The 13,899-nt window shown below is 40.8% G+C and overlaps 1 protein-coding gene across 1 annotated transcript in view; it reads left to right on the plus strand.

Annotated features, from left to right (window-relative positions):
* Positions 1-1,735: 1,735 nt before the first annotated feature.
* LOC129685409 (cytochrome P450 2J4-like) overlaps positions 1,736-13,899 on the plus strand; it is a 49,519-nt gene continuing 37,355 nt past the window's right edge. Inside the window, exon 1 of the mRNA XM_055618952.1 lies at positions 1,736-1,951. Within this exon, the coding sequence (XP_055474927.1) occupies positions 1,736-1,951 (216 nt within the window). The remainder of the gene's footprint in view (positions 1,952-13,899) is intronic.

Below are 13,899 nucleotides of genomic sequence, written 5' to 3' on the forward strand. Positions count from 1 at the left end.
AAACAAATTAACACACAATTTTGTTTTAAAATGTTTATTCTGTTTAGGTGGGTAAGATCTGGGAGGAGCTGGGAGATTGGAAAGGATATATCAAAATTATTGTCTAAAATGAGCAAAAATATTTTAAATGTTTGAAAATTATTTATAAAATAAAAGAGGAGAGAAAAGAGGAAGGGAGTGAGGGAGAGGGGAGAGAGAGAAGTACCTCAGTGATAGAGGCCTTTAGCATACTGTCAGAACCCAGAAGTGCAAGGTGCCACTCTCTATAGTAACTTCCTTCTCAGGAAGGTTGCCAGCACTGAGGAAAGCTGGTTCACAAACTGGGAGCCTTCTGGGATGTAAATCACGTTTCCTAAAGGCACATAATAGCTTCATGAAATGAAAATTTGAAAACAGAAGCATATTTAGCAGACCTTTTATCTCCCCTAATACAATATTTTATTGAATGTTTGTGAATTTTATATAATGAATTCAGATTAGGTTCACTTTTCAGGTCTCCCAGGCTTGCCTTCTACCATTTTGCACTTTTTCCTGAAAGAAAGTAAAAAAGAAAAGAAAAAAAAAGATTCAATTTATCTTGTCCATAATCACTAGAGTATGGAGTATGGTATACCTGCCAGCGTCCAGCCCCTTAAAGAAAAGGGGGCCCTTCCCCATCCCTACCAGAAGCCATCAACTGTGGAGAGCTACAGTTTAGCATCTTTATCAAAAATTATAATACTTCTCTTTATTGCTTGCTACCTAAGCTGCTATCTTTTTTTCTGAGGAGGTGTCACTGAGAATTCTGTGTCTCTCTTTCTCAACCATGAGCCTGCAATCATCAATTTCTTTGTAAAGAAGATGTTTTCATTCCTTTAAAGCCAATGGAACCATGGATCATAGACTTCCACATGGTTTATGGTGAGAGAATGAACCACAGAAATCCCCAAGGGCTCCACTGTCAGCATGTGCCAAGAACCAAAACATAGTCTCTGGTGGCAGGAGAGGCTATGGATTCTCTGCCAAAGCATGGGCCACGAACCCCATCATATCTATTGGTAGCAGCACTGGACATGAACAACACCATGTCCATTGGAACAAGGTGGCAGCTCTGTCCGTGGACACCATTATGGAATCAGGACACAGCATAGACCAAGGACATCCACATAGTCCTCAGTGGTACATTGATAAGGCCCCAGGCTATAACAGGACCACAGACCCCAACATGGCCATTGGCAGCAGCACAGCCTACAGACATCAACATGGCCTGGCAGCACAGGCCAGTCATATCTACATGCCCCAGAAACAGCAGGGCTCACAGGCATTAACATGGCCTCTGGCTGCAGCAGAGCCAGAGTTCCAAACATTTAACCAGTCATTTTTAAACCACATTTGGTGTGAGTTTCTGGGAACACAGTGTCTGGCACCTAGGCATGGGGCACTCAGCACTTAGATGCAGGTATGACTTAGGGGAACAGGGAGCGCACAGCACATCAGAAGGAGTATTAGGAGTGCGGGACACAGAGTAGATTGGGTAAAGGTGCAGAGGAGCACAAGACTATGTGATTGTTTACAGTATTATCTAGTGATAAGGAAGGGGCAGGGCATAAGGGATAAGGTGGAGCTAAAAGGAAAGGGCAAAAAATGCAGAGGATAAAGGCTGTGGAAACACAGAGGGAGGCTTGGTCTGCAAGGAATAGGGAGAACAAAGCACTGTTACTACTGTCAGAAGACTGGCCCAGCTCATACCATCACCATGACTGATACAGAGGGTTCCCTGATGGCTGGTATCTGGGCAAGGATCCATCCCTGGACTCTGCTGCTGGCTTCTGTCACCTTCCTGCTCCTGGCTGACTACCTCAAAAACAGGCGTCCCAAGAACTACCCTCCAGGGCCCTGGCGCCTGCCCTTCGTGGGCAACTTGTTCCAGTTCAGTTTAGAGTTGTCACACCTGCATTTGGACATCCAGCCGGTAAGAAATGGAGACGGTGTCTGGCTGTGCCATGATCCAATCCCGAGCTGTAGAAACGGAGATTCTGGCACCGGGATCTGGAGGACCAGGATAAAGGATCGTAACGACTGCCGAGTAACCCAGCCAATGGAACTAATGTCTAATTGGGCCCTTCTATATAAGTGGCAGGATGTTTTGATGTTAAAAAAGTTCATTTTAATATCCTTGTATGAACTATTTCCACTGTTAGTCCATTATGGTCTGACAACACACTGTGAATGATTTCAATTTCTTTAAATATGTAATGTTGATGGATGAATTAATATTTATCTTGAAAAAGAAGCTCTGTTGCTTTAAGAAATGTGTAAGCAAGTGCCTCTTAGCTTTGTCGGTTAAACACTCATGCAGGAAAAACAAAACAAAACTGTTCTCTGATCAGAAATTTCTATAATATTAGTTCATTTCTATTGCTACTTGCTTAGTATAAATATATATATTATATATAATATTTTATAATGATTTTATATAGTATATAAAATCATTGCTGACTGCTTGCTTACTGACTTTATCAACTATGAAAAAGGTGTCCTGTAATTCCCAGCTCTACTGGGGATTTCCCTGTTTGTCCTCCTGGTCTATGGTCTACCTCCTGTCTACCCACCAGTGTTTCTGTTTGTTTGTTTTGCTTATAATGTGTGTGTGTGTGTGTGTGTGTGTGTGTGTGTGTGTGTGTGTGTGTCTGTGGTATGTACACATTTAAGGTCAGCATGTGTTTCCATGCATTGACCATCTACTTTCATAATGTCCCTTCTTATCTGTTTTTATTTCCTGACCCTGTGCCTAGACAGAATATACTTGATACATGTTCTTTAATTATCATTTCTACTTGTTGGACCATTATTTATTATTCCTATTTCTTACCATTAGTTGGGTAGAATATACCATTTTGTAAACTTTCATAAGGATTTTAACACTTATTACTTTATCTTGTAATTCTATTTCTTTACTCTTCCATTATTGCTTCCCTGTGTATTTCTTGGACACTTCTGAGTATTTATCTTTTTACTCCTCTTCACTATTCCATTACAACATTTTTGTCATCCTCCCAGGCTCTGCTCTATGTTAATGTACACACCCACACCTTAGGAGACATTGCTAACACCATTTTCCAAGTGAAGTGGAGCAAATACAAATGAGAATGACCCCTGTCTCTCTTCTATGACACAGCTGTGTCAGGTGTTGTCCTCACTCACCCTGAGAACCACACAGACATTGCTTTTCAGTGTCCTGTGAAGCTGGAACTCAAAGGCAGAAGTGTGTGAGGCCTTTTTTCCTTATACATCCTCCCACAGCTCTGTCTTTTTCTGACCCTTTAACTTCACAGTTTCCCTTCTGACCTCACACACTTTTTTCTCCATTCCTTCAGAGAAGGCTGTGGCGATAGGAAACGTCTTAGCTTCTCCCCAGTAGTTGCCTATCGCCTCCATTCCCACGTTGCCTTTCTCTGATTGTAGGACACTAGGTTGATAATCTCTTGCCCTTAATGTTTATAGATAGTATCCCATTTTGTTCTGTCCATTGTGATGTCCCCATAAGTTGTAAGTTCTCTTCCCTCTGCTTTCAAGAGATTTGCTGTCTTGGTTTCTATGCTGCTGGTGGTGATTTTGCTTAATAAATTTGTAGCTTCATGCTGTTCAGTTCTTCATGGCAGGTTTGTACTTTGCCAGAGTAGGAAGGTCCTATCATTCTTTGAATCATTTTCAACCTACACCTTCTGTCTTTTGTTGGTGATTGGACATTGAGTCACAACTGTGGCATCTCTGGTGCTGGGTCTTGCTGCTTGACATTGCTTCCTCTGTCCTGTGCAGGGTGGAGCTTCTTCTCACCTCTGCACACCTGATAGTTGCTCTCACCTTACTTCTCCACTGAGCTCTTCTCTAAAAATCTCCACTTGGATCATTGCAACTTTCTATTCTCTAGTTACCCTGGGCTTCCTCTCTGTAATTTTCACTTCTTTGCTGAAAGGTGTCAGCATTTGGACAAAATGACAGTTGCTTTATTTTTTTTTCTTTTTTTTTAATTTTATTTTTTTTCTTAACAGTTACATTTTATTAATTCTGTATCCCAGCCGTGTCCCGATCCCTCATTCCCTCCCAATCCCACCCTCCCTCCCTCATCTCCACCTTGCCCCTTTCCAAGTCCACTGATAGGGGGGACCTCCTCCCCATTCATCTGATCCTGTTTTATCAGGTATCTTCAGGACTGGCTGCAAAGCTCTCCTCTGTGGCCTAACAGGACTGTTCCTCCCTTGGGGAATGGGGAGGCCAAAGAGCCAGTCATTGAGATCCTGTTAGAAATGGTCCTTGTTCCCCTCATTATGGGAAACCAATTGGTTACTGAGCTACCACAGGCTACATCTGAGCAGAGGTTCTAGGTTATATTCATACATGGTCCTTGGCTGAATGTCAGTCTCAGAAAAGACCCTGTGCCCAGATATATTTGGTCCTTGTTGAGCTCCTATCCTTTCCCCATCAGACTAACTCCCCTTCTTTCTTATGATTCCCTGTACTCTGCCAAAGGTTTGGTTATGAGTCTTTGCTTTGAAAACACTGCTAATTAGAGTTTTTCAGATGACCTCAGTAGACTCCTGTCATACGTTCAATGCACATCCCATCTGTCTTTCTAAACGAGGATTGATCACCTTACCCCATGTCTGCTCTCTTGATTATCTTTTTAGGTGTATAGATTTCATTATGTTTATCATATCTTATAGGTCTATATAAGTGAGTATATACCGTGTTTATCTTTCTCCTTCTGGGATATTTCACTCAGGATGATCTTTTCTAGATCCCACCATTTGCCTGCAAATTTCATGATTTCCTCCTTTTTGATTGCTGACTAGTACTCCATTGTGTAAAAATACCACAATTTCTGCACCCATTCCTCCGTTGATGGACACCTGGGTTGTTTCTAGGTTCTGGCTATTACAAATAGAGCTGCTATAAACATGGTTGAGCAAGTATCCCTTTTGTGTACTTGAGCAAACTTTGGGTATATACCTAGCAGTGGTATAGCTGGGTCTTGAGGAAGCACTATTCCTAATTGTCTTAGAAAGCGCCAGATAGATTTCCAGAGTGGTTGTACCAGTTTACATTCCCACCAGCAGTGGAGGAGGGTTCCCCTTTCTCCACAACCTTTCCAGCATGTGTTGTCCCTTCAGTTTTTCATCTTGGCCATTCTGATGGGTGTAAGGTGATATCTCGGGATCATTTCGATTTGCATTTCCCTGATGGCTAGTGAGGATGAGCATTTCTTTAAGTGTTTCTCTGCCATTCCATATTCCACTGTCGAGAATTCTCTGTTTAGCTCTGTTCCCCATTTTTTAAGTGGATTACTTGGTTTGCTGCTTTTCAGCTTCTTTATTTCTTTGTATATACTGGATATTAGTCCTCTGTCAGATAAAGAGTTACTGAAGATTCTTTCCCAATCTGTAGGCAGGCGTTTTGTTTTGATGATGGTATCCTTTGCTTTACAGAAACTTTTCAGTTTCATGAGGTCCCATTTATTGATTGTTGCTCTTAGAGCCTGTGCTGTTGGTGTTCTGTTCAGGAAGTTTTCTCCTGTGCCAATGAGTTCTAGGATGTTTCCCAATTTTTCTTCTAACAGATTTAGAGTATCTGGTTTTATGCTGAAGTCTTTGATCCACTTGGACTTTAGTTTTGTGCAGGGTGATAAATAGAGATCTATTTTCATTTTTCTGCATGTGGACATCCAGTTGGACCAGCACCATTTGTTGAAGATGCTATCTTTTTTCCATTGAATGGTTTTGGCTTCTTTGTCAAAAATTAAGTATTCATAGGTGTGTGGGTTTATTTCTGGGTCTTCTATGCGGTTCCATTGATCCTCCTTTCTGTTTTCATGCCAATACCATGCAGTTTTTATTACTATTGCTCTGTAGTACAGCTTGAGATCGGGGATAGAGATACCTCCAGATGATCTGTTGTTGTATACGATTGTTTTGGAGATTCTGGGTTTTTTGTTTTTCCATATGAAGCTGAGAATCTTTTTTTCGAGGTTTGTAAAGAATTGAGTTGGTATTTTGATGGGAATTGCATTGAATCTGTAGATTGCTTTTGGCGGGAGGGCCATTTTCACAATGTTAATCCTACCAATCCATGAGCACGGGAGATCTTTCCATCTTCTGAGATCTTCTTCAATTTCTTTCTTCAGAGACTTGAAGTTTTTCTCAAACAGGTCTGTCACTTGCTTGGTTAGTGTCACCCCAAGGTACTTTATGTTATTAGTGGCTATTGTGAAGGATGTTGTTTTCGTAATTTCTTTCTCAGCCCTTTTGTCTTTGATATACAGGAGGGCTTCTGAGTTTTTTGAGTTGATTTTGTATCCTGCCACTTTGCTGAAGGTGTTTATCACCTGGAGGAGTTCTTTGGTTGAATTTTTGGGGTCACTCATATACACTATCATATCATCTGCGAATAGTGACACTTTGACCTCTTCCTTTCCGATTTGTATCCCCTTGATCTCCTTTAGTTGTCTTATTGCTCTGGCTAGGACTTCAAGTACTATGTTGAAGAGGTATGGAGAGAGTGGGCAGCCTTGTCTTGTCCCTGATTTCAGTGGGATTGATTTAAATTTCTCTCCATTGAGTTTGATGTTGGCTATAGTCTTGCTGTATATTGCCTTTACTATGTTTAGATATGTGCCTTGTATCCCTGATCTCTCCAAGACTTTAAACATGAATGGGTATTGGACTTTGTCAAATGCTTTTTCAGCATTTAAGGAGATGATCATGTGGTTTTTCTCCTTCAGTTTGTTTATGTGGTGGATTACATTGATGGATTTTCATATGTTGAACCACCCTTGCATGCCTGGGATGAAGCCTACTTGGTCGTGGTGGATGAGATCTTTGATGTGTTCTTGGATTCGGTTTGCAAATATTTTATTGAGTATTTTTGCATCAATGTTCATAAGAGAGATAGGTCTGAAGTTCTCTTTTTTGTTGGGTCTTTGTGTGGTTTAGGTATCAGGGTGACTGTAGCTTCATAGAATGAGTTTGGTAATGTACCTTCTGTTTCTATTTTGTGGAATAGTTTGAGGAGAATTGGTGTGAGCACTTCTTTGAAGGTCTGGTAGAATTCCGCACTGAAACCATCTGGCCCAGGGCTTTTTTTGAGGGGAGACTGTGAATGACTGCTTCAATTTCCTTAGGGGATATAGGGCTATTCAGTCTTTTTACCTCATCTTGACTTAATGTTGGAAGATGGAATCTATCAAGAAAATTGTCCATTTCATTTAGATTTTCAAATTTTGTGGCATATAGGCTTTTGTAGTATGACCTAATGATTGTTTGAATTTCCTCTGTGTCTGTAGTTATGTCACCCTTTTCATCTCTGATTTTGTTGATTTGGATAGATTCTCTCTGCTTTTTAGTTAGTTTGGCTAAGGGTTTGTCTATCTTGTTGATTTTCTCAAAGAACCAGCTTTTTGTTTCATTGATTTTTTTGAATAGCTTTATTTGTTTCTAATTGATTGATTTCAGCCCTGAGTTTGATTATTTCCAGTGGTCTGCTCCTCTTGGGTGTATCTGCTTCTTTTTTTTCTAGAGTTTTCAGTTGGGCCATTATGTTGTTTGTATGTGATGTTACAAATTTCTTCTTGCAGGCAGTTAGTGCTATAAATTTTCCCCTGAGCACTGCTTTCAATGTGTCCCATAAATTTGGGTAGGTTGTGCCTTCATTTTCATTGAATTCTAGGAAGTCTTTAATTTCTTTATTTCTTCCTTAACCCAGCTGTCATTGAACAGCAATTTGTTCAGTTTCCATGTACGTGTAGGCTGTTTGTTATTTCTGTTGTTGTTGAGGTCCAGCTTTAATCCATGGTGGTCAGATAGAATACAAGGGAGTATTTCAATCTTTTTGTATCTGTTGAGGCTTGCTTTATGACCAACTATATGGTCTATTTTGGAGAAGGTTCCATGCGGTGCTGAAAAGAAGGTATACTCTTTTGAGTTTGGATGAAAAGATCTGTAGACATCTATTAGATCCATTTGATTTAGGGTCTCTGTAAGTGATTTATTTCCCTATTTGTTTTCTGTCCAGTTGATCTGTCCCTTGGTGAGAGTGGAGTGTTGAATTCTCCCACTATCAGGGTATTAGGATCAATGTGTGATTTAAGTTTTAATATTGTTTCATTTATGAATGTAGGTACTCTTGTATTTGGGGCATAGATATTCAAAATTGTGATGTCCTCTTGGTGGATTTTTTCTTTGATGAGAATATAATGGTCCTCCTTATCTTTTTTGATTAACTTGGGTTGAAAGTCTATTTTATTAGATATTAGGATGGCTACTCCCGCTTGTTTTCTGGAACCATTTGCTTGAAAGACATTTTTCCAGCCCTTTACTTTGAGGTAGTGTTTATCTTTGTTGCATAGGTGTGTTTCTTGGATGCAATAGAATGATGGATCCTTTTTCCGCAACCATTCTGTTAGTCTGTGTCTCTTTATTGGGGAGTTAAGTCCATTGATGTTAATAGATACTAGTGACCAACAATTGTTACTTACTTTAGATGTGGGGTTGGTGCTGTCACTGAGTTTCATTGCTTGTATTCTTTTGGTTTTTTTTGTTGTGTAGTTATCTATTTCCTCTGTTTCCTTAGATGTAGTTGTTTTCTTTGGTTTGGAGTTTCCCTTCTAGTAACTTCTGTAGAGCTGGATTACTATGTAGACATTGTTAAAATTTGGTTTTGTCTTGGAATATTTTGAATTCTCCGTCTATGTTGATTGAAAGTTTTGCTGGGTATAGTAGTCTGGGTTGGAATCTGTGGTCCGTTAAGGACCGTATGATTTCTGTCCAGTCCCTTCTGGCTTTCATAAATTCTGTGTGTGATCAAAATTCTGTGTGTGACCATAGAAATCTGGTGTGATTCTGATAGGTCTACCTTCATATGTTACTTGGCCTTTTTCCCTTGATGCTTTTAGAATTTTTTCTTTGTTTTGTAGGTTCAGTGTTTTGACTATGATGTGACATGAAGAATTTCTTTTCTGGTCTAGTCTACTTGGTGTTCTGTAGGCCTCTTGTATGTTTATGGCCATCTTCTTCTTTAAGTTGGGAAAGTTTTCTTCTATAATTTTCTTGAAAATATTTTCCGGACCTTTGAGCCTGATGTCTTCTTTTTCTTCTACTCCTATTATTCTTAGGTTTTGTCTTTTCATGGTGTCCTTGATTTCTTGGATGTTTTGTGTTTGGAACTTTTCTGATTTTATTTTTTCTTTGAGGGACTTGTCAATTTCCGCAAGTGTATCTTCGGCTCCTGAGATTCTTTCTTCCATCTCTTGTATTCTCTTGGTGATGCTTACCTTTGTAGTTCGTGATCTTTTCTCTATGTTCTCCAGCTCCTGGTTTTTCTCTATTTGTGTTTTCTTTATTGATTCTAATTCTGTTTTCATGTCTTGCACCATTTCCTTCATCTGTTTGAATGTGGAGTCCTGCTTTTCAATGATAGCTTCTATTTATTTGTCCGTTTCCTCTCTATGTATCACTAATTGTGCCTCTACTTCTTTGGGTATAATTGCCTGTATTTCTATGAGAGCTTTGTTTATTTCTTCTTTGTTTGCCTTCATTTGTGTGGACATTTCTTTGAGAGCTTTGTGCATTTCTTATTTGTTTGCCTCAATTTTTGTGGTCATTTCTCTGAGAGCTTTATTTGTTTCCTCTTATTTCGTCTCGATTTCTTTGGTTATTTCTCTGAGGGCTTTGTTCATTTCATCTCTATGGGCCTCTAATAGCTGGAGAAATATAGTTTTGAGGTCATTTTCTTGTATATCTAGTGAATTGAAGTGTCCATTGTTTTGTGGGGTTGCTGGTGAGGTCATTATGTCCTGATTTTTGTTGGGAGTGTTCTTACATCTGCCTCTAGCCATCTGGTTATTTATAATCCTCAGTTTGTTCCTCGAGATTGTAGTTTGGGCTATGATCCTCTCTTTCTGTTTTCTGGACTGTTTTTTCAGGAAGATGAGAGAGGTTCACTGGTTTGGGAGTGTGCACTGTGGTTTCAGTTTTGCCTAAGTAAGGAATGTGACGCTGATGCTATTCGTGTGCACTTTTAGCAGGCGCAGTGTGCATGCGCAGATTCTCTGACTATTGTAGTGTCCTGCAAGCCACTATTACGCAGTTCTGACTGAGATCCAGGGATTGTTTGCCTGGATTACCCTGGTGGACCTGCAAGGCAGAGGCTTCACTGTTGGGGTCGCTATCCCAAGAATCCCTATGATGCCCACACTAGGGGTGTGGGTGGCAGGGATCTCGTCTGGATTACTTCTGTGGAGAGGCCCTGGGTCTGGGGCAAACTCTCCCTAGAAGGCTCACTCACTCTCTTGCAGGACCAGATGGAATGCACAGGGGTTCCCCTTGCTCACTACTCTCTGATTTGGTCCTGTTGCGGCAGTGCACGGGTAGGCTAACAGTCAGCTCTGTGACACTGTGGCCACAGGACTCGGTGTCCACCTTTCCTGTGTGCTGCCTCTCTGTCCTTTTCCTCTGCTTGGAGGGGTTATGTTGACTGGTCCCTCGGTGGCGCGGGAAAGAGTTAGGATGAGTGTTCTCAATCCCAGATCCTGGACCCAGATCTCTCTGCCAGAAGCAGCCTAGCGGTAGAATCTATGTTTGCTGATCCCAAGAGAGTACCGGGTAGGGTTGAGTGTCCTCAGATCCAGAGCTTGGGTTTCTCTGCTAGGGGCCGCTGGGTGAGCTGGAGAGAGGGTGCTGTGTCCTTGGCAGGCTGCCTCTCTGTCCTTCCCCTCTGACCTTCCCCTCTGCTAGGGCAAGCTTATGGAGGTGTTCTCAGGGGAGTGCCAGAAGGGGTTGGGGCTTCTCAGTCCAATCCTGCACCAGGGTTTCTCTGCCAGGGGTTGGGGGGATGCCAGTGATAGAACATGTTGCTAGACCTTATTGCGCTGTACCCAGGAGAATCTCAGGACGTGTAGAATGACCACAGTCCTGGATCCCGAGCTGAAGTTTATTTGCTAGGAGCAGCTGGCAGCACTGGAGTTCCGGCACTGTGAAGCCGCTGTGCGCCTCTTTATCCTTCCGCTCTGCCATGGCAGGGTTATGGTGGCGTTTGGGGGAGTGCCTGAAAGGATTGGGTTTTCTCAGCCCCGATCTCGGGTTGGGGTACAGACAATGTGGTCTGTGGCAGATTCTGCTGGCCGCCTCCTGCCTCCTCCCAAGAGGGAGTAGGGATTTCGAGCTGGGCGTGCTGCATGGCTGCTCTCCGCAAGGGGCAGGAGCTCAGTTGTGATGGCGGCCATTATCTGCCATTCCTGCCTACCTCTTCTTGATATTTTGCTTTTATTATGACCTCTCCTCCTTAGTAAACAATAGCAGCAAACTAGAGGAAAGCCAATTAAGTTTCTCTAGTTTTATTTTTTGTGTGTGTTTTTGCCAAAAAAGTTATTTGTTTATGTATTTTATGTATGCTTTGTCTGAATGTATGCTTGAAACCAGAAGCAATCAGATTCCATTATAGATGTTTATATGCTACTATGTGCTTGCTGGGACTTGAACTCAGGAAAGTAACAAACCTAGGACACTTAACTGCTGAATATCTCTCCATCGGTGCCAATTAGTATTTGTTGTAGTTGTTGCAAGTTTGGGTTTTGGTTTTTTTCTCAACAGGGATTATTTATGTGACCTTCTTGCTAGAGAACCCATCTGCCAGCTCTCAGGACGCTACCACTCTAGGCCTTTGTCATTCCTATTACCTCCTGAAAAAATGCCTTCCTTAAAGCAAAGATAATTATAGTTTTGCTTTCTTTTAATAGTTTTCTATGAGAACCATGTTAAGGAGGATCAGTAACACGTTCTATGCCTCATGAATCTGAAAATCAAAACACATGAAACCTCACCAATTTTCCCCAAAAGTAAACATGTAGTAAAAAGTATAATCTGGACTCAAGCAGCTTAGCATTCTCGCCATCCAAATTAGTATATACTCCCTGGGTAAACCTTCCTACTCAGAAGCCTTTGGGTTTCTGGCTCAAACTCAGCAAGTTCACTACTGCAGCTGGCAGCAAGATGCCTCAGCAAAGGGTGCTCAGCAGTCTTGCTTCCCACCTCACTATTCATGAGCAGATATTGCTTCCAGGAGCCTGACCTGCTACTGGTTCTCTCATGTGATTACTGACTTTCTCTCTTTTAATAATTGATAAACATTGTAATAATGAGCTAAACTTACCAAACTCACTAGCGCTTGGCGCTGACCTTTGCCTGGGTGATGCTTACCATGATGCTAGGAAGGTCTAAATTCAGATTCCAGAACCTACATTTTAAAAGCCCAGGGTAAGAGCCTACAACTCTAACCTCAGGATTATGGAAGAGCAGAAAAGTAAAACACCAGGACTTACTAGCTAGCCAGCATAGCTTTCTCAGGCCAAGGAGAGATCCTGACTCAAATAAACCAAGGTTTATGACCCCTTAGAAAAATGCCTTTATGAACCTTGTCCTTTATACTCATAAACATAAACATGCACATAAATAAAGATACACAAGACTTAAAAAAAACAATTAAAAGGACAGAGTCACAGAGGACCTCTGAAAGACTTTACCTAGCAGTGTATAAAAGCAGATATTAAGACTCATAATTAAACCTTCGGCAGAATGCAGGGAATCATATGAAAGAAGGGGGAGTTGGTACGACCTGGAGAGGACAGGAGCTCCACAAGGACCAAATATATCAAGGCACAGGAGTCTTTCATGAGACTTTTTCTACAACCAAGGACCATGTATGGATATAACTTAGAACCCCTGCCCGGATATAGGCCATGGTACCTTAGTATCCAAGTGAGTTCTCTAGTAAGTGGAACAGGGACTATTTAACACAAAAACTTAATGGCGAGCTCTTTGCTCTCCCTTCCCCAAGGGAGGAGCAGCCTTGCTAGGCTACAGAAGAGGACATTGCAGCCAGTCCTGAAGAGACCTGATAAGCTATGGTCAGATAGAAGGGAAGGAGGTACAGCCCTATAAGGGGACTTGGAAAGGGGCAGGGAGGAGATGAGGGAGGGAGGGAGGGATCGGGAGAAAATAAGGAAGGGGGCTACAGCTGGGATACAAAGTAAATAACCTGTGATTAATATAAAAATTAAAAATTAAAAGAAACATTTAATAATAAGGTCTAAGAAAATATGTGGTTCTTTTGTGAACACACACACATGTGCACACATACACTCACACACACTTATCTCACTGACAATGCTTTAAAAATTCAGGGTAAAATAACTTCTCTAATATTTATAGGATAGATAATTGTACTTTTTTTTCTTTTTCTTTGGGTGACACTTTTTCTTGCATCTTAAGTTTAAGAACTTTGATTTAGTGAACTCTTTCTCAAATCGCTTTCTTAGTTTTCATTGCTCAGTGTCTTCCCTCACTAATCTTTGTCATGCAATTCTCTTTCTGCTAAACTTTGCTTCTTTACATTGCATTTGATGATTTCATTCCTATTATTAATGATTTATTTGTAGTGCTATTGACAAACACTGTATTTCTTATTTTAATTCATTATTCTTAATATTTTTATGTTTGGTTCCATTTTATGCCTGTTTTTGCTTCTTGAACTTTCTTATTAAAAATATTGTGATATATATATATATATATATATATATATATATACAATATATATATATACACACAATATATATATACACTTTGCCTGCATGTGTGTCTGAGCTTCACATGCATGCCAGGTGCCCAAAGAAGCCAGAAGGAGATTTGGGATCCCCTGGAACAGGAGCTACAGACAATGTGGGCAGTCATGCGAGTGCTGGGAGTAGAACTCAGATCATCTGGAAGAGAAACTTATCTCTGAGTCATGTCTCCTGACCTGACCTATCTTCTTTTCCTCTTTTGAAATTATTATTATTATTATTATTATTATTATTATTATTATTATTATTAT

This window comes from Psammomys obesus, unplaced genomic scaffold (genome assembly GCF_907164565.1).
Source record: "Psammomys obesus unplaced genomic scaffold, mPsaObe1.curated_primary_1811, whole genome shotgun sequence".
NCBI classification, from domain to species: Eukaryota; Metazoa; Chordata; class Mammalia; order Rodentia; family Muridae; genus Psammomys; species Psammomys obesus.